The following is a 24795-nucleotide window of genomic DNA, read 5'->3' on the forward strand; positions in this document are numbered from 1 at the left end:
TTTTTAAGCAGTCATAATCCACATATTTGTTGTAGTATTCATCACAATAATATTAATAATATAATAATAATAATACATAACATCATCTTCTTTTCCACATTAACATTTCCTCTTTTTATATATCTCCTCCTTTCTAACTTCTGTTCCTATTGTCTAGCCATTGATAAAATGCATCCCATATCAAAAAATATTCAGTTTCTTCCTTATCCTTTATAGTGAGCGTTCATCTATCCATTTCTGCGCGTTCTAGTAGTTTCTTAATTACATTCCCCTCTTATGGAATCTCATCATTTTTCCATTGCTGTGCAAATACAACTCTAGTTGCGGTTAGTATATGCAAAGCCAGGAGCTGCACTTTCTTTAAATTCAAATATTGGCCATCTAGTTTCCCCATTTCTCTACCACCGATATTCAAACCGCAAGTTTACATTATCAGAGAAAAGTACACTCTGCGATGGGGGGTGGGGGGAAACTTATTACATTTTCTCCATTATATTCTAGGAAGATCCTGATGTTTCTTCAAGAGACATAATATGAAGAGGCGGAGGGTGGACCCAGGAGCTGGTAGGCTGGCCCATTCAGATTTTAATGTGGGTTTCTTGCTAGAAAAGAGATTGGATGATATGCAACCACTACTTTGAGTCACAGCGCATGCTCCAAACCTGTGATGCATCATGTAAGGACTCACATCCAGGACATCCTTCTTCTCCAGCATTTAAATGTTAACTTCTCCATTAGTTACTCACTTTTAGACAACAGTCTCAGGAGTGTCTTCCCTCTGAAGCTTTGTCAAGAACCGCAGGTGAGTGAGATTTAATTCACAATTTCGGATATTTGACTATAAGTCTTAATTTTGGACAAGAGTCTATGCTGCTGTATTTAATCTTTTGGAATGGGCAAATTTGGATGGCATTACAATGCATAGGGATATGGTACCCCTTCGTGGAAAGTTTATCAATTTTTTTATTTTTTTTTAAAGAATGGTGTAAAATTTGTAACTTCCTTTCCTGATAAATTGTCTTCATGGGAGAAAAGAAAGGTTGCTAAAGAAGCTTTTTGGTCAAAAGTGCTAGAGATTTAAACTAAATTGTTTTTGTAAAAGGTTTTTTTTGGAGGGTTTTTTTTTTACATTTCTGGGATCTATGGCCGGATCATGGATCGGAAGCACGCAGAAGAAAGAGGAAGAGAAGTTATAACATGATTTCAAAACTTTGGTGCCCTTTGGATAAACATGTGAGAGCCACCCCTTTTTCCCTTCTCCCCCTACCTTTTTAGATCATGCCAGATTTTAATCATCTCATGAAACATAAATGATATGGAACACAAAATGAAAAAAAAAGTATCTTTGAGATTTGGGCATCATCCAATGTACTATATTTCTGGCTCTCGATAACATGCAGACTAGATTACAAAGATATATTTTAACTGGGTGTACAAACACCAGCTGAAATGTATGTCTTACTTAAGTGGCTGAAAAGGAAGCTATAAATCCATTGTCTAAAGAAGAAGAAGGCAGTGTGGAATCCTATTACTGGAAAGAGTTATTTAGGTAATTGAGTCTAATCCTTTGCTCAGACCAGCAATAAAGGGACTTCCTAGAATTTTTATTGGGATTATTTATGACTGGTTATTGAATTCTTTATGTGCAAAACACTCATGTCTTGAAAACTGTCTCTCTCTCTCTCTCTCTCTCTCTCTCTCTCTCTCTCTCTCTCTCTCTCTCTCTCTCTCTCTCTCTGATTCTTATTGGAACAGGGTTTCTTATCAACCGTGCATTATGCATTATGGATAATAATTATAAGAGAACTTATACGTTTAAGGACTTTTTTTACTTTGCTACAGGAATCTTCTCTCAAATATACTTCCTACCAGATTGCATCTAAAAGTTGGAGGTAGAGGTGAGTGAGAAACTGCACAAACATATTTGTGTGTGTGTGTGTATTTGTATAATTCGTTCAGAGTCAAAAAATGTGCGGCAGTGTTGAGATTAATAGATACGATAGCCAAACATTCAGTTGTGTGGGTTCTTCTTTTTCCTTCCCCCTATATTAACTAAATATATATCAGAGAAGTATTGCACTGTGCAAGAATACAAACTTCAACATATCAAATACTGAAATGTTAAAAAAAAATAATTATGCATCTTTCAATAGGGTTTTCTCTTCCAACAGGAAAAAAATATTTATATTTTGTTGGAAGTGAAATTTGTTTTAGTTAGTACACAGATTTTCACATACCTATTTATTTCATCAATTTATATCCCCGCTCATCTCACATTATTTGGTTCTCCAGTAATAATGTGTCTCAAAAGAAAAGTTGGGAAGAGAAACAGCTAAAACACAGTGGTAGACTAACTACTTTTTTTTCCCTTCCAAATTATGGAATATTGTTCTAGTACCAATCCCATGATGTGTCTGTCTTTCAATGCTTTGAATGTTAAATGTTGTACTATTGTTATGCTTTCTTTTATATACCTCATGATCAAAAGTGACTAAGAATCAAAATATAAGCCTCCTCCTCCTCCTCCTCCTCCTCCTCCTCCTCCTCCATTTTCTCCTCATTTCTATTATTTTATTATGACCACAGACAATGAAAATTCACTGTCAGTGCTATGAGAGAGGTGGCCATATAAATAATTTAAATAAATAAATAAATAAATAAATAATCTGAGTAAAATTTCCAAACTTCCTTGCCTGATTAAACCCATCTATGTCTCACCCACAGGAAGTGTTTACCAATATTTCACAGCAGAACAAAATGCATTAATAATAATGCATTATGAATAATAATTATAGGAGAACTGTTTACATACACAGTTAGCGGTGTTAATGCTGCTTGGCCTCATTACTGCCACAGAGAAGGCCAGTAACTGTGATTTAATCTTGTAGATATCCATGCATTTGTTCTTTGCAGATCTCTTGCCCTGCAGCCAATTGTCCCAAGACTTTTGGGTTCCAATTGACCTCACAAAACCAAGGATGAAACAATTATTTTGGGGGTTACTTCTGGTGAGCTCAACAGGTAAGGAAATTAACTCCAGGTAATCAACCTTTTCTTATTTGTAAGCTTTATTAGGATCTTTGCTATCAATACCAGGAGGTAAATAGAGGAGGAGGCGACATAATGCAATATTGCACATTCAGATGTACAAATTTATCATTTCCCCCCCTCCTTCTCATTCATGGATGCACAATTGTCACAGAGTTACTCTACAGTAAGATAGGCAGCCGATATATTTCATAAATAAATAAATAATCAGGCTGACCCAGTGTGAAGCAAGAATGTTGTGTATAAATCTGGAAACCTAAAATGGAACTCCTTGTAAATTTGAAGTATAATCTCTCATTTCCTATTCTGGACAGTAATAAAGACCTATGTGATATGTAGTGACAAACAAAATGAGAGTTATAAATGTATGATGGTGTCAGGTATGCCTCCTTTCGGTACTCAAGAAAGAAAAACACCGACTCCATTTTCATAGAGAAAGGTACTTTTACTGAGTATGAACTGAATGCAACCAAAGAAAAGCAAGGTCTGAGGCAATGGGTGCAAAAATCACATATAGAAAACATCCCTAAAACCCTCCCCCCAAGAGTGCAGTCAGGATTATCCAATCCACATCCCCCCCCAAGATGTCATGTGGGGTGCAGCTTCCGATGGCTCCATCCTTCTGGTATGCCAGGACAGTTGACTTTGACTGGTTATCAGCGCGCCTCCCAGCTGCAGAGAAACGCTGAGGAAAACTTTCTCCAATTTACTCCACCAGCTCACTTCCCCCCTCCCAACTATCCAGAAGACAGCTCCCCCCTCCTCCCGTTTCAATGGCAGCCGTAGCAAGCAAGCAATATAAAAATGGAGGCTGACAGATGGAATAAATGAAATAGAAAGATTTAAAGGTCAAACAGCTATATACTTGATCTTCCAATCCTAAAGAGAAACCTCAATTAAATGACCCTATTTAGCAGACTCTGGATGTAACAGCCCGAATTTCTTCTGGAAATAGCAGACAAGTGCTTTGTGCCTGAAATATTCTAGACCGGACAATTACATTTGTTGTTTTTACTTTAATTATACTTTAATTTAAGTGGGACACGGTGGCTCAGTGGCTAAGACTCTGAGCTTGTTGATCAGATGGTTGGCAGTTCAGTGGTTCGAATCCCTAGTGCCACGTAACAGGGTGAACTCCCGTTACTTGTCTCAGCTTCTGCCAACCTAGCAGTTTGAAAGCACGTAAAAAATGCAAGTAGAAAAATAGGGACCACTTTGGTGGGAAGGTAAGAACGCTCCGTGCACCTTTGACATTTAGTCATGCCTGCCACATAACCACGGTGACATCTTCGGACAGCGCTGGCTCTTCAGCTTTGAAACAGAGATGAGCACCGCCCCCTAGAGTTGGGAATGACTAGCACGCATGTGTGGGGGAGCCTTTACCTTTTTTTAGCAGTAATTTGTGACATTTGTTATGACACAAATTATTTAATTCACACCAATTTATATCATTTGCATCATGACACCATGATGTCATGAACTGCTGCAAAAAAAAAAAAGAGAGAGAGAGATTTGCAATGTAACAACATTCAGGATAACTGCCTCTCCTGAATAGGCAGTTAAACTGAGATTTCGCCATTCTTTAAAATGGAGAGAGCAAAGAATAATTTAAGCCTGTCTGTCCTGTGAGCTCGGATTCTGATGAAGGCAGCATTATAGGGACATGACAGGAAAAAAAGAGGATGGCAACAGTGGTGGAATTCAAATTTTTTTACTAACGGTTCTGTGGGTGTGGCTTGGTGAGTGTGATGTGGCTTGGTGGGCATCGCAGGGGAAGGATACTGCAAAATCTCCATTCCCACCCCACTCTGGGGTCAGCCAGAGGTGGTATTTGCCGGTTCTTCGAACTACTCAAAATTTCTGTTTACCGGTTCTCCAGAACCTGTCAGAACCTGCTGAATTTCATCCCTGTTATATATGAATGGAAACCTAAGAACTGGCTCAATCAAACCATTAAACAATTCAGTCAACATTCCCCAAATTCATGTTCTCCATTAAACCAAATCATCAAAAAAAAAAAAAGATTATCCAGAAGGAGGGATTCTCAACTGCCATGCAATATTCCTATAAATATTTATCCACAGTCACACTAAGATTATTATTTTACATTCTTCTTAAGATTTCTTTTTTGCAGCCAAGCATACCACCGATCCCAACTCATATATAGCCCCGATTCTTGTCTATCTCACAAGAGTCCTGTAAACTTGTCTGCCTCTGCACAGTCCATGATCTTTGCAGTTAATGTAGCCTCCGATGGGGTATTTTTGGATTTCCATTCTTGCGCAAACGAGATCCTGGCGGCAATGATGATGTGGAGAGCGAGATACCAATTAGATTTGTTTAAGTTCTCTGGTTTCATGCCTAGTAAAAACATTTCCGGATTCAATTTTATCCTACATCCTATGATTTCTAAAATCCATTTTTGAATTCTGGCCCAATACTCTCTTGCTCAGGGACAGGTCCACCAGATATGAAAATAAGTTCCCATAGCGGCGTTGCATTTCCAACAGACCGGGGAGGTTCCTGGGAACATTTTTGATAATCTAGCCGGAGGAAGGTGCCATCTATAGAGCATTTTATATGTATTTTCCTTATAGGAAACTGACATTGTTAGTTTTAGGGTTTTCCCCCAAATTTCTTCCCATTTTTCAAGCTCAATCGAATATCCCAAGTTTCTCCCCCAGGCAATCATTGAATCCTTGATAACCTCCTCTCCAATCCCATCTATTAAGAGGAATTGATACAGTTTGGATAATATCTTCTCATCTTTCCCCAACAAGATCTTGTCAAGTTCTTGTAGGGAATTATAGATTCCTCCCTTGTTTTTGTCCTGAGGTGTCCTGGATTGGATCTGATTGTATGTCCACCAATCTAACTCATAGCCTAATTCCACCAGCGTATTTCGAGGTTTTATTTTGCCACAGTTCAAACCTGAGCTACAAATATTCTCTTCCATCAGAGTAGACCTTGCTCCTCCCCTCTTAAGAAAGAAGACAAAAAGCACACATTTCTATCAAGTGTGTACATTCTGGTTTGTATAGATACATACTATGGTAATTTAGAAATGGCCATTATAATAATGCCAATAGATTTGCTGTCATCAGAGTATGGAAGAGCCGTTTACATTCTTAGCCTGCTCTGCTCTCCAGGTGCTAACTGAAAGGAGGTAAGTTTGAAGCTTCTCCCATTCTTCTTCTTATGGTTTGCTCTCTCCAGACTGGTCTCACCTTTCCAATGCAAACAATCCTGCTCTTGTAGCTCTCCAGAGAGAAAGTAAAAAAAGAAAGAAAGCAATGTAAAAAAGATGTGGAGACTCTAGAAAAAGTGCAGAGAAGAACAACAAAGATGATGAGGGGACTTGAGGCTAAAGCATATAAAGAACGGTTGCTGGAACTGGGTATGTCTAGTTTAATGAAAAGAAGGACTAGGGGAGACATGACAGCAGTCTTCCAATATCTCAGGGGCTGCCACAAAGAAGATGGGACTGACAGATCCATTCTCCAAAGCATCTGAAGTCAGGACAAGTGTTGTGGTCCACCAGCAGCCTGCGGAGCTGGCAGCAGAGTCGGACAGTGAGGAAGCTGGGGAGGGTAGAAACAAGAAGCAATGGGTAGAAACTAATCAAGGAGAGAAGCAACCTAGGACTAAGGAGAAATTTCCTGACAGTTAGAACAATAAATCAGTGGAACAACTTGCTTCCAGAAGTTGTAAATGCTCCAACACTGGAAGTTTTTAAGAAGAAATTGGATAATTTGTCTGAAATGCTGTAGGGTTTCCATTCCATTCCATTCCATTCCATTCCATTCTATTTGAAATTATCTGGTCTCATTTTGGAGCAAAGAAACAGTTTTGCTGGAGAAAGTCCTTCTAAGTCCTCTTAGAAGAACAATAGCAAACAATGCAGTGGAATATAAATGGACTTCATGCTCAGGTTGGTTTTAGAAAATATCAAGTGGAGATGTCCAAGCAGTGGGCTAGGTTTTAGCAAATGATGCTCTGATGACCATTTTTTTCTTTGGTGTGCTTTTATCTCAAGTCTTGGCACAGGAAAGTACTGGTGAACGAATCATAGGCGGATATGACTGCAAACCAAATTCCCGTCCCTTCCAGGCAGCCATTGTAACTGGAACTAAAGGCAACTGGAGGATTTATTGTGGAGGAAGCTTGGTGCACCGGTGTTGGGTGCTGACAGCAGCCCATTGTAGAGCCAGACAAAAGTAAGTCAAAGAAGAAATTAGCATGAAGCAGCAGGGAGAATGGTAAGGATATTTATCATAGGATAAGAGCCTTGCCTTGAGAGCAAGCTGATATAGTGGTTAAGGTGCTAAGAATGGGGAGAACCAGGGGGTGACATTTTCCCTTAGGCATGGAAGCCAGAGGGAAATTATGAGACAGACAGTCCTGCTTTCTCAGTCCAAATCAGCATCAACGTGACTATAGGAGAGAGACTGGCTGAGCTGAGGGAGGAGTCAAGTGGGAAATTAGTCTGTAATCCTTAGGAATAAGAGGCCTAGCCTCTTTGAATGCCATTGGACCTTGTCTAGTCTGGCCCAGGTGCAAACTGCCAGTCTGGGAAGATTCCTGTGAAATAGGCATTGGGCAATGAAGTAGCTAATTAAACACTTCACATTGTTCATGCTTGACACTGACTGAAAAACAAAAACACCTCTCATCATATAATCCATGGATGGTTTTGTTGTGTGAACCAGTGCAAAAACAGATTGACTCTGCTACCTGGCAGAGTATAAGCATTTCTACTGTCTGTTATGATCTATTCAACCTAAAATATCAGTATAACAAGAGCCATAGTGGCGCAGTGGTTAGAATGCAGTACTGCAGGCTACTTCTGCCGACTGCCCGTTGACTGCAATTTGGCAGTTCGATCCTGACCAGGCTCCGGATTGACTCAGTCTTCCATCCTTCTGAGGTCGGTAAAATGAGGACCCATAAACTAGAAATAGAAGATGAGGCGTTCAGGTTCCACCTTAGGCCTGAAAGCAAACTGGATGAATTCAGGCCAATCACTCTTTTTCAGCCCAACTCAGATCCAAAATAGTTGCTGTGGGGAAAATAGATACGAGGAAGGAGTATTATGTATGCTCACTATCTTAAATTACCCATAAAGTAATAAAGATAGGATAAAAATCTAATGTAATAATTTCTAGTTTCTATAGGGTGGTGTTTCTCAGCCTTGTTCATGACTCGTTCTATTTTGTTTCATTTCGTATAGAGTGAAGGTGTGTTTAGGAAAATACAATCTGAAAAAGGTTGAGTCAACAGAGCAGTGCATGGATATCGCTGAAGCTGTCCCACACCCAGGTTACAATAAAAAGAAAATGGACAAGGACTACATGCTTATTCGGCTTAAACCCTGTGCCAAAATAACCAAAGCAGTTAATGTCACACGACTGCCTACCAGTTGCCCAAATGATGGGAAACGATGTACTGTTTCAGGCTGGGGCACGATCAAATCACCTCAAAGTAAGGGGACAAAAAGAGATGGGCAAATGTTGTTTTCCTCATGTCATCATTCATGCAAATATGACCATGGCAATTTCTTACCGCGGTAGCGCAGTGGTTAGAGTGCAGTACTGCAGGCTACTTCTGCTGACTGCCGGCTGCCTGAAATTTGGCAGTTCAAATCTCACTAGGCTCAAGCTTGACTCAGCCTTCCACCCTTCCGAAGTGGGTAAAATGAGGACCCAGATTGTTGGGGGCAATAGGCTGACTCTGTAAACCGCTTAGAGAGGGTTGCAAAGCATTGTGAAGCGGTATATAAGTCTAAGTGCTATTGCTATTGCTGTTTAATCTCCCACTCCTAAATTCAGTTTGTCTTATTGTACGATAAGCGCTGAGACAGACATTTGTGAAATGGCCTGTGTACTTCTAAAAAAGATGAGCTTAAAAGAAATGAGAAACCTAGAGTTAGGGATGGGCTTGGGGCTTGGGGCTTGAAGTTAAGGCTAGGGCTAGGGTTAGGGTTGAGGTTTGGATTGGTCTTAGAAGGCCCTTCAATTCATAAAAACTAGAAACACTCAAGGGGTCTGGTGTAACTTGAAGTAGAAGTGTAACATTGGAGCCATATGTAAGAACGCATATAAATTAAGCTTGGAATCTCAACTTTTAGTTTCCAGCTTTGTATATCAGTGGTGAAATACACATTTTTTTTACTACCGGTTCTGTGGGTGTGGTGTGGCTTGGTGGGCGTGGCAGGGAAAGGATACTGCAAAATCTCCATTCCCACTCCACTCCAGGGGAAGGATACTGCAAACTCCCCATTTCCTCCCCACTCCTGGGGGAAGGATATTGCAAAATCTCCATTCCCACCCTGCTCTGAGGCCAGCCAGAGGTGGTATTTGCTGGTTCTCCGAACTACTCAAAATTTCCGCTACCGGTTCTCCAGAACCTGTCAGAACCTGCTGGATTTCACCCCTGTTATATATGAATGGAAACCTAAGAACTGGCTCAACCAAACCATTAGACAATTCAGTCAACATTCCCCAAATTCATGTTCTCCAGAGCCTCCCAAATTTCTGATTTCTGATGTCTGTTCAGACATTCTTGGTTTCTTATAACATACCATAATTGGCTCAAGTTCTGTTTGTTGGGTGAAATCTGGCAATCTGTTCCAATTAGAAGGACCAAAGGTGAACTTTGAATGAACGTCTCTCCCAGGAACATCTAAAAAGCCACAGATATGCCTTATGTTCATGCATCACTAACTTGCTTTTGGTTTTTGTTACTATTGTCCAATTGGTATGTCTTGCAGACAAACTTCCGGCCAAGATGCAGTGTGCAAATGTCAACATTGTTCCATCTAGTCAATGCAATAAAGCGTATAATGGTAAGATCACTTCACACATGTTGTGTGCTGGAGTACCTCAAGGAGGCATTGACTCTTGCCAGGTAAGATGAGATCTGATGCCGGTTTCAGCCTGTGATGTACAGGTTTTTAAGAACATGTGAGAGTTATCTTTTTATTTTATTGACAAATAAATAAAGGGTAAAATAAAAAGTCAACACAAAAGTAATAAAAGAAAAGGAAGACACAGAATATTATCAAGTATGGACTAAGTGGTACGATTGGCTCGAGATTGGGGAAAGTAAAAGTGAATAAATGATGTGACAAATATGTAAAATACTGTAAATGAATAAAACTGGAAACAAAGGGACGATAAAGATAAAGATAATAAAGGATGAGAAAAATGGGAAATGTAGAAAATAGAAAGTAAGTAACGAAACTGGATACGTAAAAAGAAACACATATTGTGTGTTTGTGTTTTGTATGTTGTGTTGTTGTAAAATTAATAAAAAAATTTTTTAAAAAAAGTCAACACAAAAGTAATTTGTTCCAAAGCAACAGGCTCCTAGATTGGGACTGAAAGCCGAAAGTGGAAGCAGTATGCTCCATTCCACATTTGGGTAGACCAGGTTGCCCAGATAAAAAAAACACTTTATGTGAGAGTTATAGTGGTTACATAATGACTAGAGGCATGTACAGATAGTCCTTGATTTATGACCATAATTGGGATTAGAATTTCCATTGCTAAGCAAGGCAGTTAAGTCAGTCGTGCCTTTTGTGCCACGGTTTTAAGCAAATCGTTCTAGTTGTTAAGTGAATTGTGCAATTCTTAATGCAAATCTGGCTTCATCCATTGTCTTTGCTTGTTGAAAGCCAGATGGGAAGGTCACAAACGATAATCACAATGGTAACTCCAGAATGCTGCAACTATCATAAATACATGCCGATTGCCAAGCACCAGGGGTGGGCTTCAAAAAATTTAGCAAGAGGTTCTCTGCCCAGTTGCTGGGTGGGCGTGGCCATGGTGGGTGTGGCCTAGTCAGCCTCCTGCGCCACGGCGGGGGAGTTGCCCTCCCCAGGCTCCGGAGGCTTTATTCGAACCTCCAGGAGGGCGAAAACAGCCTCCCCAGGCTCTGGAGGCCCTCTGAAGGCCGGAAACAGGCCCATTTCCAGCCTTTATGAACTTCCAGTAGGCCCATTTTTCGCCCTCCCCGAGCCTCCGTGCACACCCTGCACTTACCTGCATCTGAAACAGGCCACGTGGGGACTCCTGGGAGGGGCAGGGCGGGGCAGGCGGGGCCAGCCAGGAGTGGGATTTGGGGGTTCTCCGAACTGCACAGAATCTTAGCTAGAGGTTCTCCCGAACCTCTGCAAACCCCCAGCAGCCCACCCCTGCCAAGCACTCCAATTTTGGTCATTGTAAGTGCTGGTAGTAAGTCACCTTTTTCAGTGCAGTTGTAACTTTGAAAAGTCACTAAATGAATGGTTGTAAGTCAAGGACTACCTATATACGGTTCCATACTGGCTGGTGGCATGCATTTCACTCTGCCAAGGGTGGGCAAATGCGCTGATGCTGGGGTCTGCAGTTCGTGGTTGGGCTGGCATAATAAGATCAAAATGAATTAGATTTTTTTCTTGAAGTTAAACTAGGATAAGATCAATATGGGAGTGTTAAGTGACAATTTCTGCCGTTTTTTTTTTTTTCTTGTAGGGTGACTCTGGGGGCCCACTCGTCTGCAACGGGCTACTTGAAGGTGTGGTTTCCTGGGGGAAGTTTGTGTGTGCTTCAAGAGGGAACCCAGGAGTCTATGCCAAAGTGTGCTGTGTTGTGCCATGGATTCAGAACACAATTAAGAAGTGGATACGCTCTCTCTATGAAGGATTTGAATAGAAGGAAGACAGTCATTTCTGAGAAGACGTTGGGAATGAATTGGCTCCCTGGCATATCATTTTATCTCCCCACATTTCCTGGATGGGTTTAGGGTTAGAATCTGCAACTATGAGGGACGTTTTACGTATTATGGTATCTGGCCAAGGGCTCTGTATAGCTGGGTCAAGTTATTTGGTTGATTTAATGCAAATTTGTTATGCTATCCATTCCTTTCTTGCCCCCCCCCCACCCTATCATTCTGTATTGTGAAAAGCGATGAGAACAATCGTGTCTTGTACAGGTAGCCCTCAGCTTGCAATCATTCGTTTAGTGACCATTCAAAGTTACAACAGCACTTGAAGAATTAACTTATGACCGTGTTTCATTCAACAGTTGTAGCATCCCTATGATCATGTGATCAAAATTCAGACATGTGGCAACTGGCTGATATTTTTGACAGGTGCAGTGTCCTGGGGTCATGTGATCGCTTTTTGTGACCTACTGACGAACAAAGTCAATGGGACAGCCAGATTCACTTAACAACCATATTATTAACTTAATGAACAATTCACTTAAGAACTGTGGCAAGAAAAATTGTAAAATGGGGCAAAGTTCGCTTAACAACTGTCTTGCTTAACAAGAGAAATTGTGGTGGTAAGTCAATGTATAAACAAGTGATGGGGGAGCACTGAACCGTTGTATGAGAAATTGGTGGGGGCAGGTGATTAGGGCCACAGACATCTTCATTCTTGGCTGTCTTATTCTGAGGGATTGAAAGAGCAAAGGAGTGGGGGAAAAGAGAACGGGAAGGAAAAAAAGTAATAATGCCCTGGTTCCAATATCAAAACCAGGTTTTGAAGGCTCCTCAACAATTTAACTCAGAAATATCTTCTTTTTTTATCAGTACCCCATTTTCAGGCTTCATTTCCCACTTGGTAAGACCAATAACCACATTGCATCTACCACTTGCTCATCTCTTCTCTCTGTTTGGGCATTGGAGCAGGAGGGTCTATTACAGGGGTGTCAAACTCAAGGCCCACAGGCCAGATCTGGCCATGGGGTGCTTAGATCTGGCCCATGGGGTTGCCCTGGAAACAGCGAATGACCGGCCCATGATTCCTCTGCTAGCAAAAATGGAGTTCAGGGGGGCCGCAGGCAGCCCCCTCCCGAGCTTCATTTTTGCGCGTTGCAGGACGCCGTCGCAGTTGAAAACGGAGCCCGGGAGTCCATTTTCGCTGGCAGAACACTCAGGCCACCACAGGCACCCACGACACAAGTGACGTTGAGCTGGCCACGCCCCCCCCGGCCTTCCTGAGGTCAAACACAACCCTGATGCGGCTCTCAATGAAATGGAGTTTGACACCCCTGGTTTATTATAATGGTTGGCCAGAAGAAACACATTGGGCTGTATGGTTCCCGTTTCAATGTCAGAGCCAGAGGTGGGTTTCACATAATTTTACCACCGCGCTTTGAAAATGTGAGCGAGCGCGCGGTTTGCACCTTTCACGCATGTGCTTTGCTCACGCACGTGGCTTGCGCACATGCACGTGGCTTAGAAAACGTGGCTAAATAGGACGGCATAGTGCCGGGGCAGGTGGGCAGGTCCACCCGCAGGTTGCCACTACCGGTTCACCTGAACCGGTCTGAATTGGCTGAATACCACCACTGGTCAGAGCAGTTTGTGATTATCTAGATTTCAGTAAACTCTGAAATCTGGCTCTTGCAGCATGCTAAGTGTGCAGGGAGGTCTGTAGGGTGTGGTCAAAAATTTAGGTTTGCCTGGGCTGCAATTCAATTGTACCATCATGGCTGCCATCTTGACTTTTCTTTTTATTCTATGGGCACCTCTTAAAGCATGGCACGGTTGGGCCAAGCTTCAGATTCATGGATTACATTAAAATGGAGATCCTCAGTGATAGCTTTCACCCCTGGCTTCCGGTGTGAGTCATGGCTCACTAAGAATGCCTCTGTGAAGAAGTGGAGACAATGACCACCGTGCAAAAGACTGATGAATCCTTCGCATTTCTCCAAAGAAGGAGAGATTGGGAAGTCACCCAGAGGTGCTCTGAATTTCAGCTTCTCATGAGGAGAGCATAAAACAACCATCTCCCAGGGGTTTGAGCACCAGGAGCCAAGTTGATGTCTTTGTTCTCAGTAGGGGCATGGCTTTTCATAAGGCCATTAAGACAACTGAACTCACTTTCTAATTACTTTTGGAAAGGTTCAATTTAACTAGTTTATGGATATTAGAGACTTTCGAAACAGAAAACTCAATTGGACACCTGGAGAGTTTTAACTTCTTTGGATTTAAGATATTTTAATTAGTGTCTTGAAAATTTACAATAATATACAATTGACAAAAAACAGGGAAAAATGGATTGGGAAACCAGGGAGATTTGTAATATTGGTTATTATTTTTTCTGTAAGATTTGAAAGGCAAGTATGTAATGAAATAATGTATTTGTGGGAAATGACTGAAATGAAAACCATATTTGGAACTGAGTTTTAATAAAAGTTGATAAAGCTGTCCAGAGTCATTTGATTGTGAGATGAGTGGCATATAAATTTAATTTTAAAAATGAAGGTTGCCAATGGATGCCAGTGGAAATCAAAAGATCAAGCAGAAAAGAGTTAAAATGGCCAACCCAGCAATAACTTTTTCTCATCTTAAAGTTTTTTTTACATGACCTAAAATATTAATAAGTAATATCTCATAAAGGATCAGATTTTAATGGATAAACTTTTAAAAGATGACGAGAAAAAAAATTGAAAACTTTCACCTAACATAGAGTTTGAAGCATGGAAGATAACAATAAAGAGGTTACCAAGATGGAAATACAGAAGAGAAATCAAGAAAATGACATGGAACAGCTGCAACAAAAAATTCTTTTTATTGGTATTCTTGAATTACAATCTCAAACCTTCATTTATATATATTGATTAAAACTGGTAATAAATCAGAGGGCAACAGATGGGTGATCTTGTTACTTCTCCTTGGTTTGTACATGGAATCTTTCTTCAAATACTAGTGATACGTTTTCTCTGAAATCTCCCACATTTATTGCTACTCTATCAGATGTTAGCCCTTTGAGGTAGTCCAGAGAAAAGCACAATAATGAGCACCAGTTCTATTTTTATTGTAAGGCTAATGTCAGGCCCCAGGGAAATCAGGAAATCCAGGCAGTTCAAATGAATATAAAGATGTACTGCAAGTGTAAGCTCTCTACAAGAATCTGAACTACTAACGGTCAAAGCAAATTGATGGTAGGTGAGAATCAAAGGAATTCAAGGTGGGCTGAACTTAGATCTCTTGTGGGTGTGAAGGGATTCGAGACTGATGATGTGTTTGACTCATCTCCTATAGTTATTTTAAAAGAATCTTGCTATTCTGAAAGTGTCCCAAACCTAATTTCCTTGTACTGCCCAGAAAACTAGTGAGGTTCCTTCTGAAGTGCTTCCCATGTTTCTTCTACTTCTCGGGACTGAGATACCTTTTGCATGGCAGTTGCCTAGTCTGCAGCTCATCCTCCTCCCTCCCAAGGTTACTCCCACATACCATTACAGTATATCTGAGAGGCAAGGGTGAGCTTCAAAAATTTTAGCAACGGGTTTATGTGCTTTCGAACTGCTAGGTTGGCAGAAGCTGGGACAAGTAACAGGAGCTCACTCCGTTACGCAACGCTAGGGATTCGAACCGCTGAACTGCTGACCTTTCGATTGACAAGCTCAGCCTCTTAGACAGTGAGCCACCGTGTCCCTATACCCTATCATTACAGAATCTCAAAGCAAGCCTTTCAACATGTGGCTGACTTGCAACATTGCATCCACTCATCAGCTATGAACCCTGATTTCTGCATCTGGAGGAGGTTCTTGTCTGTGAATGTACCCTTCAGCGCCACCCTTATCCACAATAGTCAAGGATTATGCCATCAGGAAGGGGTACATATTCTTTCATATCCACCCTGCCCATTAGAAGTTCCTCTAAGTGACTCAAAACCAGAACAATGCATAAACTGGAGTGGATTCAATGACCTGATCAGGATGCAATAAATCAGTGTCATAATAAACTTCAAGAGCCACCTCTGCGCTGAATCAAGCATCCCATTGGAATGAAGTGTGATTGACACACCATAACACTTCTACCATGGTTACTAACCTTCATTTGGATTCCTAAAAAACAGAATGAGGAGGAACAAAGACTATCATCCACCTATCAGCTGCACACACCCCAGAATTTGACGTGTCCCATTCAATTGTTATGGGCAAGATTTCTTAACCATGGCAACCTTTAAGATAGGTGGACTTCAATTGCCAGAATTCAGCAGACAGCTGTGGAATTCTGGCAATTGAAGTCTACCTATTTTAAAAAGGCCAAGGGTTAGAAACCCTGGTCATGGGGTTCCATAAAACCAACCTGGAAGGAATAAATATTTGCGGTATTTGCGGGACTGCCTTCTGCCGCCGATAGCCTCCCACCGACCAGTACGCTCCCACAGAGAGGGATTCCTTAGGGTGCCGTCAGCCAGGCAATGTTGGCTGGCGACCCCCAGGGGGAGGGCCTTCTCTGTGGCAGCTCCTGCCCTCTGGAACGATTTGCCCCCGGAGATACGAAGGATATCGGATCTCTGGGCCTTTTGCCGTGCCCTAAAAACTTTTCTTTTCCATCAAGCAGGGCTGGCGTGAACCCCCCCCCCTTTTTTTAGCTTTTTAAATTGTCAATGGGTTTTAGTTTGAATGTTTTAAATTTTGGGCCAAAGTCATGTAATTCTTTTAAAAAATTTAAATTTTGTATTGGTATGTGTTTTAGTTCTGGTTGTGCACCGCCCTGAGTCCACTAAGAGAAGGGCGGTATACAAATTGAATAAAATAAATAAATAAAATAAATATGATGCATTCAAAAGTCCCACTGGCATGGCCAAAAAACAGGGAAGAGAGGTATTTGTGGCATGGGGGTAAGGATCAAGAAAATCAAATGGTAGTGACAGGTATGTGATTGAAGTCCTGCTGATTTTTACATGCAGGAAATATATTTAATTCATTCTCTATAAAAGAATGTAATTATATTTTAAACATCACATATACACCACTCAGTTGCATTTCTCCTTTTTGACATTTATTTATTTATTTATTTATTTATTTATTTATTTATTTATTTATTTATTAAATTTTTATACCGCCCCCTCTCCCGAAGGACTCGGGGCGGTGAACTTCCAAGATTAAAAAACATACAATATAAACATTAAAATACATTTAAAACAAAATTAAATCCATAATGGCTTTACCCAATTTAAAACCCCTTACCCATAAAATTCACCAATAAAAAAATTTAAGCCAGCCCGGCTTGCCGAAATAGGAACGTTTTCAGAGCCCGGCGAAAGGTTCGGAGGTCCGGGATCAGTCGTATCCCTGGGGTAGCTCATTCCAGAGGGCGGGTGCCCCCACACCCGCCCTCTGGCACTAGCTTGCCACTTCAAGCTAGTGAGGGCAAGCTTGCTTCTGAAACTCCACAGAGGTAACAGGAACCCCAGGTTCAAGTCCACTCACAGTCATGGAATTCATTAGACAACTTTGGTCCAACTTCCTTCACTCAGCTAAGCCTACCTCACACTGTCATTGTTGTGAAGATAACAAGGTGAACTTCATCTAAGTCCCAAAGGTGCTTTTTCCAAAAGTCAACTGGACTTCCTTGGGTTTTTTTTCTTTCTTTCAAAATATCTCGCTTCTCATCAAAGAAGCTTCTTAAATTCTACTAAGAACTGAAGATGCTTCTTGGATGAGAAGAGAAACTTTTCAAAGGAAAAAGCACCTTTGGGACAACCATGACCTGAGTGACTGAGACTCTCTGAATTGTCCTATCCATCTTTATCAGGGGTGGGCTGCTGGGGGTTCCCAGCGGCTCAGGAGAACCTCTAGCTAAGATTCTGTGCAGTTCAGAGAACCCCCAAATCCCACTCCTGGCTGGCCCCATCTCTCCCACCCCTCCCAGGAGTCCCCACATGGCCCTTTTTGGATGAAGGTAAGGGCAGGGTGCCCATGGAGACTCGGGGAGGGTGAAAAACGGGCCTACCAGAAGTTCGGGAGGGCCTCCAGAGCCTGGGGAAGCTGTTTTCGCCCTCCTGGAGGCTCAAGAAAAGCCTCCGGAGCCCAGGGAGGGCAGATCCCCCTGCCGTGGTGCAGGAGGCCGACTAGCCCACGCCCACCATGGCCACGCCCACCCAGCAACCGGGCAGAGAACCCCTTGCTAAAATTTTTGAAGCCCACCCCTGATCCTTATTTTTCTTCAGAAGCTGCTCAAGAGGTTCTCTCAAAGCAAACAAGGCTATTGCTTTATTCTCGATCTCTGCTGAAGGTTCTTCTGCCAAAGGGTGAGATCAAGTCCTCTCTACAGGATTTGCTTCATTTTCTTTTGTATGGCCACGTGTGCCTCAAGGGATAGATTGATTGATAGGATACCGGCTGTGTGGGAGGGAGAAAAGAGGAGTCCCATAACTGGATCCTTCTGTTTCTAGACAAAGGCAAGGAAGGTGGGGCCAGTGGAGATTTAAGGGTGGTAAACTCTGTGGAAATAAATTCCTCTTCATCTAATAGCACCACCAGCAACCAGGAAAACTCAGCCAGATGACACCTATTCCCTGCAAGGATGTGCAGCTTTTCAAGTTATTTCTACTTCTACTGATACTTACAGGTAAGGAAAGGAAACCTGGGAATAATAATGAAATGAACGATGGAAACAGGAACAGGTCAGCATCTATATGCTTCTATAATATCTATGTTTATTTGTAATCTGATGTCTAAGATAGTTTTTTTACATTTTAACATCAGGAAGCAGAATATGAAGCATGGACAAGTAGGGTTCTTCTTCTTCTTCTTCTTCTTCTTCTTCTTCTTCTTCTTCTTCTTCTTCTTCTTCTCCTCCTCCTCCTCCTCCTCCTCCTCCTCCTCCTCCTCCTCCTCCTCCTCCCTCTTCTTCCATCTTGGTCTTGGTCTTCTGAATTACACTGTGAGATTTGTTAGAAATCTGGTCCTACCATTAATCCAACAGAAGCAGCTGTCATGCCAGTGAATCCCAGGTTGGAGATGGGGCCACAATATTGGAAGACCATTGGCTCCTCATGATCCTCAGGTAGCCAGATTCAACTGTTGGTCATGTCAATTTATTTTCACCGAATTATGTAGCCGGGTGGCACTATCTACAGTAATCAGTCCAGAGTTTCTTTTGATAGATGGGCAGTTACACAAATTGTTCAATAAATCTATCATCTATCTATCTATCCATGTCTGAGTCAATATTGTAAATAGCTCAATATGTGCTGAAATAAACCCACACCTCTTTTTTTCAAGATTTGTCAGGAAACAAGAGTTGTATTCATGCCATGTTTTTAACCTGGATTACTGAATTAAACCTGCTTTTGGGATTCGCATTCAACAATGTACTACAAATTAACCAGGTAGTTGAGACTTGTGTCCAAAACCACAAAAGAGAATCAAGAGATAGACCCACCAAGTTTAATACTGTCTGGAAATGCAGCTGCTAGATTTTGGCTAATTTGCTTAACTATGTTGGGATAACACAGTGTGTTAGGTACATGCTGACCCACTCAGAGCATCTACCGACATGCCATTGCCTTTGGAACAAGAGCAATGTTGTGAGTAGATGCAAGCAGGAAAATGATGACTCCTGCAAGCAACATAGCAATAACATTGCTATGTTAGATCTGGAAGTGTGGTTCGGAATTTTGGTCTGAATTATGAATGAGACATTAAAAAATTGAATGGCTGAATCTTCACAGTCTGCTAAAATAAGGTAAAGGTGCCCCTTGCACATATGTGCTAGCTGTTCCCGACTCTAGGGGGCAGTGCTCATCTCCGTTTCAAAGCCGAAGAGCCAGGACTGTCCGAAGTCATCTCCGTGGTCATGTGGCCAGCATGACTAAACGCCAAAGGCCCATGGAACGCTGTTACCTTCCTACCAAAGTGGTCCCTATTTTTCTACTTGCATTTTTTGCGTGCTTTCGAACTGCTAGCTTGGCAGAAGCTGGGACAAGTAACAGGAGCTCACTCTGTTACGCAGCACTAAGGAGATTCGAACCGCTGAACTGCCGACCTTTCGATGGACAAGCTCAGCATCTTAGCCATTGAGCCACCACATCCCTTTATGCTAAAATAGACTAGATTAAAACAACAACTTCATGATAATGTCATCAGGCAAATAGCACAATTTATATATTTCCATGATGCAAATATGTAATAGTGATTTTTGCATGACAATGTCATTGTGCGCATGTCATTATTTTAATATTTTAATGCTACTATTTGTGGGAAACTGAGTTTGCGGGCTCGTACTTAGTCTGATGTTCTCCAGATCTATGAAAGGAATACATCCCAAAGTATTTAGAAGACATTTAGATCAGGAAAGGTGAAGTTGATGTTGGCCCTGTCTCTTTGCTGATTTAGCAGTAGGACTTTGCTAATTGCTGAGGGATCTTTCTTTCCAGGGACAGCCCAGGATGAGTCTCGGATCATTGGAGGTCAAGAGTGTCCCAAGCACGCTCAACCTTTCCAGGTCATCCTCTCCAACAGGAAGAAAAATGAACCCGATGTCCAGTGCGGTGGTGTCTTGATAGACAAAGATTGGGTACTTACTGCAGCTCATTGTGACCAGCAGGGGTAAGAAAACCTCGAGTTGCGGCAAGGAAGGAAAGTCCAGAAGTGTTGTCTCTGAATCACCAATTTCTAGATTTCCAGCAAGAGAATCAATGGGCTATGAAAATCACTCACTCTGAAATAGTTTTAGCATATTTTGAATACCCAGGGTTAATTTCGGAATACATCCCAGTTGTATCATAGGAATGTTTAATACGATGCTCTTTTAGGCTGCCCTTGAACAGAATGGTATTCATTCTGAAACACTGAGATAGAAGACAATTGTGTTTTTCAGAGATAGCCATACCCCAAAGAAATAACAATGTTTACCTTGAAGCAGAAGAGGTTAACATAAACAAATGCAGAAGGATAGATAGACTCTTCAGCAGCTAGTAATGTCAAGGAGGGAAATGGAATTGGAATATCTGACTGATTATTCACAGGTAAGTCCTCCTGAGTTCAGTGAGACTATCAAGGTAAAAATAAATAGCAGTATAGCTTTAATAAGCCAAGACAATTCAATAGCCTAATAACTCTGAATGTTGGTATGAAGATGCTTGACAATACTGTGTTGAGGAATTACTGTATCAATATCCTCACTAAACTACAATTCCCAGGATTCTTTGGGATGGAGTATGAGAATTAAACTAGCCTAAAAGCAGTGTAAGGTAGAGGTGGCATCAAAGGTTGCAAATCATGGACCTGAAATGCAAGTTTGGGAAGTCACTCACTGCTGGTGGCCAATGTGGGAAGTGAAGTGGAGGATTCAATAGATTGGCCCAACAGGGTTCTTTTGAGGAGACTTCCTGACAGCAATTCTTTTTCTTCTAACCATGCAGGGATATTCATACCCGGATGGGTGATCAGAGCCTTCGAGACAACGAGGGCTCTGAGCAATGCATCACCTCTGAGCAGAAATTCCGACATCCAGCCTTCAATCCCACCACACACAACAGTGACCTCATGCTGCTAAAGTTGCGCAATTCTGCTATTATCAACCAGTACGTCTGACCCATTGAACTGGCTACCGAATGCGCTCAGCCTAACACTCATTGTGAGGTATCAGGCTGGGGCACCATCAAGTCACCACAAGGTACAGTTGTCAGATTGCGTAATTTCTCAATTCGGGCAACTTTTAAGTGATGTGGAGTTCAACTCGCAGGATTCTTGAAATCTTCTCATAAATCAATCTTTGGGGGGGTGAGGAAGGCCTACATTTCACATAAACAGGAGGTGGGTGAAGAAAGACATTACTAAAACATCAAAGAGTCCTTGAGCAGATCTAAGTCCCAATAAATTTCTCTTACTGGATTATAATATCAAAAACTGTTGGGTTTTTTGTTGTTGTTGGTAGTTGAATACCCTGACCTCCTACAGTGTGCACAGGTCTACACAATATCCCATGAAGACTGCAAACAGGCATACTCAAGCTCTATCACGGAAAACATGCTATGTGCTGGTGTGAGAGGAGGAGGCGTGGACTCTTGTCAGGTGAGGGGATTTGCAAAGCCCAACATTTGTCACAATAGAAGGTGCAATCTCTCTGTCTCTCTGTCTCTCTCTCTCCCGCCCTCCCTTTTTTTCCCTCCACCCTCCCAGGCAGTGGTGGGATTCAGCCGGTTCGGGCCGGTTCAGACAAACCGGTTGTTAAATTGGTGGCTGGTCCAGGCCCTCCCCGCCCCTCTCCTTCCAGAGTCCCCACACGCCCTATTTTGGCTCCCAGATAAGCGCAGGGAGGCCTACTAGGCCCAAAACAGGGTGCGGTGGGGTACGGTGCGCCCCCCCCCCCCCCGTGGCTTGTTTTTTTTCCCAGGAGGCTGCAGGGAGGCTTACTAGGCCCAAAACAGGGCATGGGGGGTGTAACCTCAACTCTCCTTCCACATGGATGGCTATCTGTATGGACCCACCACCTGTGGCCTTCAGCCTCCTAAAGATCGGGTGTGGTCTTGAGGTGTAGCCTGAGGCTGCCATTAGCCACTCCCACACTGAGGGAGCTCCACCAATCTCATTGTACCTATGTTGTGCAGTGACAATAAAGGTTATTATTATTATTATTAATGGTCCAGACCACCAGATCTGCTGCTTTTTAAAAGTACAATTCTGTTGGTTGGTGTGATTCTCCTGTGGTATTTTTATGTCCACCAATATTGGTAAATTTGGAAGGTTCCTCTGGAGAAAAAAATCCATAAACATCTCCCCAGGCTGTTTTTTTTCTATTATACCAATAAGTAATGTAAAGATGATCTATCATCAGTAGATGTTAGAACAATTAATCAATGGAACAATTTGCCTCCAGAAGTTGTGAATGCTCCAAAACTGGATGTTCTTAAGATGTTGGATAACCATTTGTCTGAAGTGGTGTAGAGTTTCCTGCCTAAGCAGGGGGTTGGACTAGAAGGTCCCTTCCTACTCTGTTATTCTATCCTATTCTATATGCAAGATGTCAATGCTTTTCAGTGTGTCTTTGTTCACATACTTATATTATGTGCCAAGACATCAGTGTTGACTTTGTGACCACATAGATTTTCTCCATGAAAATTGGGTCCATACCCAACTAGTATATCTTTTATATAATGTTGCAGTGGCCTAGAGATGAAGTTGCTCACCTCCCACTCAAAAGGCTGAGCGTTCAATCCTAGGCAGTGACAGATGTTTCTCCATCAGGGCACAAAGAGAAAATATTTGCTGTGAACTTTGCATAGGCATCAGGAAGGGCATCTGCCCAGTAAACACTCAGTGCCATTCAGTTGCCCCAAACCCACCCTGAAACAAGGGATAACAGGATCATGAGGGGTTTGGGTGTGTGTTTGTGTGCATATATCAAGTATTGCACTTTTTTATTTTTCCCTAATAATTTGGGAATTTAATAATTACTGTATAAATATATAGTAGTATAATTATTATAAATAATAATTTCCATTTTTGTTTGCAAATTCTTATGCACGTTTTTAATTTTTTTTTTAATCTGGCAAAGATTTTGAGATGGGATGTTAGCACAATCCCTGCACTGTGTGTCATTTTAGCATGTCACACCGTTCCGATGAAAAACCTGGATTTCTCCGACGTTACCAAGGCTCTTTTTGCCAATCATAAAATGAAGACATCTAAAACAAACAGATCGCCTATGTAGGACATGATTATAATTCTATGCATAATTGAGAGTAAGCTTCACAGAATTCAGAGCTTCAGAACTCTTGCAGTCTTTAATTACAATTTAACTATTAGTAAATAGTTCACTACAGTATTTAATTATTAGCCTGATTAAGCTGCTGCATAATAACAGAGGGCCTTTTCAAAGGGGATTTCTGAATTCCTTTCTTAATCAGCTTCCTTCTAACAGCTTTTTGCTTATTGATTTTCTACCATTGTTTTATTTCCCGGAACTTTCTTGCAAGACCTCCATGCTGCATGTATTTGAATGGTACACCTACCAGTATTTTATTGTTCCATGTTTTGGCCGGGTTTCTGCAGAGGTGTGAAATTGGGATAGAAATAATTTTATTGCAACAAATGAATAGTTCTGTTCTTTGCCCTGCAGGGCGATTCCGGGGGACCCCTAGTTTGCAACAACAGACTCCAAGGGGTCATCTCCTGGGGGACGCAAATCTGTGCCCAACCTGGGAAGCCTGGAGTTTATACGAACGTCTGTCAATTCGCCAAGTGGATTCGCGGAACCATGCAGAGAAATTCAGGCAACCAAGCTGCGTACTCCCGCTAGCACAATAAGGAAGACTTCACTGTATTGGGAGGGATCCCGATGTCAGAATAAATGCTCTAGGAAATTAAATATTAGCTTTCTCCCTGTGCATTTCGCCAGCTTTCATTACGTCCCTTTTTCTATGCATTTACACATCCTCCAAAATTTGGTGGTGAAAGTAGCAGCATTGTATACTACTATAACCTTATAACTGAAAATTTGGAAATAATAAATCGCTTCCTTTTATATTCAAAAAGCACGTATATTACCAAACCATATTTTTAAAAAAGCCTCCATTGTTTTATGATCTCACCCTGCGCTCACAGCAGTGGGCAAGACACTGAGTTGTTTCCAAAAAAGATTTTTATAGGGATGAATGCAGGATATGGTCAAAAAGTCAATTTCACCCCATGAATACTGTGGCATCACTTAGGATTTTTGACTCCACAAATGGGCACGGCTGCCACGTGAAAGTCAAGAGACCATTTAATTGGCAGAACTAGAATTAGCTAGTGGTTGCATTGCTGGGTACAGGATGCCCTCTTCTGGCACCTGGTCTCCCCAGCAGCAGCGTTTCAGTTGAATTGCTCTCCAAGCTGGGTTTTATACAGCTTGTTCTCGAAGTATGACCACAATTGAGCCCAGAATTTCAGTTTTAACTCGAGACATCCCATGACAGGATGTGAAGTTACTTCATTAGCAGTCATTAAGTGAATGTCCCGGTTGTTAAGCAAA

General features: G+C 41.8%; 2 protein-coding genes across 2 annotated transcripts; both read left to right on the forward strand.

The window, feature by feature from the left end:
- Window positions 1-686: 686 nt before the first annotated feature.
- Window positions 687-14249, forward strand: LOC117669231 (trypsin-3-like). The gene is made up of 7 exons (XM_034423523.3): window positions 687-802; window positions 1843-1898; window positions 2914-3021; window positions 7085-7265; window positions 8279-8529; window positions 9818-9954; window positions 11562-14249. The coding sequence occupies exons 3-7, from the start codon at window positions 2979-2981 to the stop codon at window positions 11739-11741; spliced, it is 792 nt and encodes a 263-aa protein (XP_034279414.2). The 5' UTR covers window positions 687-802; window positions 1843-1898; window positions 2914-2978; the 3' UTR covers window positions 11742-14249.
- Window positions 14250-18310: 4061 nt separating this feature from the next.
- Window positions 18311-24169, forward strand: LOC148112403 (trypsin-1-like). Its single transcript, XM_087876877.1, has 5 exons — window positions 18311-18405; window positions 20216-20387; window positions 21203-21456; window positions 21718-21854; window positions 23902-24169. The coding sequence occupies exons 1-3, from the start codon at window positions 18339-18341 to the stop codon at window positions 21372-21374; spliced, it is 411 nt and encodes a 136-aa protein (XP_087733003.1). The 5' UTR covers window positions 18311-18338; the 3' UTR covers window positions 21375-21456; window positions 21718-21854; window positions 23902-24169.
- Window positions 24170-24795: the final 626 nt, after the last annotated feature.

Source organism: Pantherophis guttatus, chromosome 10 (genome assembly GCF_059756535.1).
Source record: "Pantherophis guttatus breed Tessera chromosome 10, ASM5975653v1, whole genome shotgun sequence".
Taxonomy (NCBI): Eukaryota; Metazoa; Chordata; class Lepidosauria; order Squamata; family Colubridae; genus Pantherophis; species Pantherophis guttatus.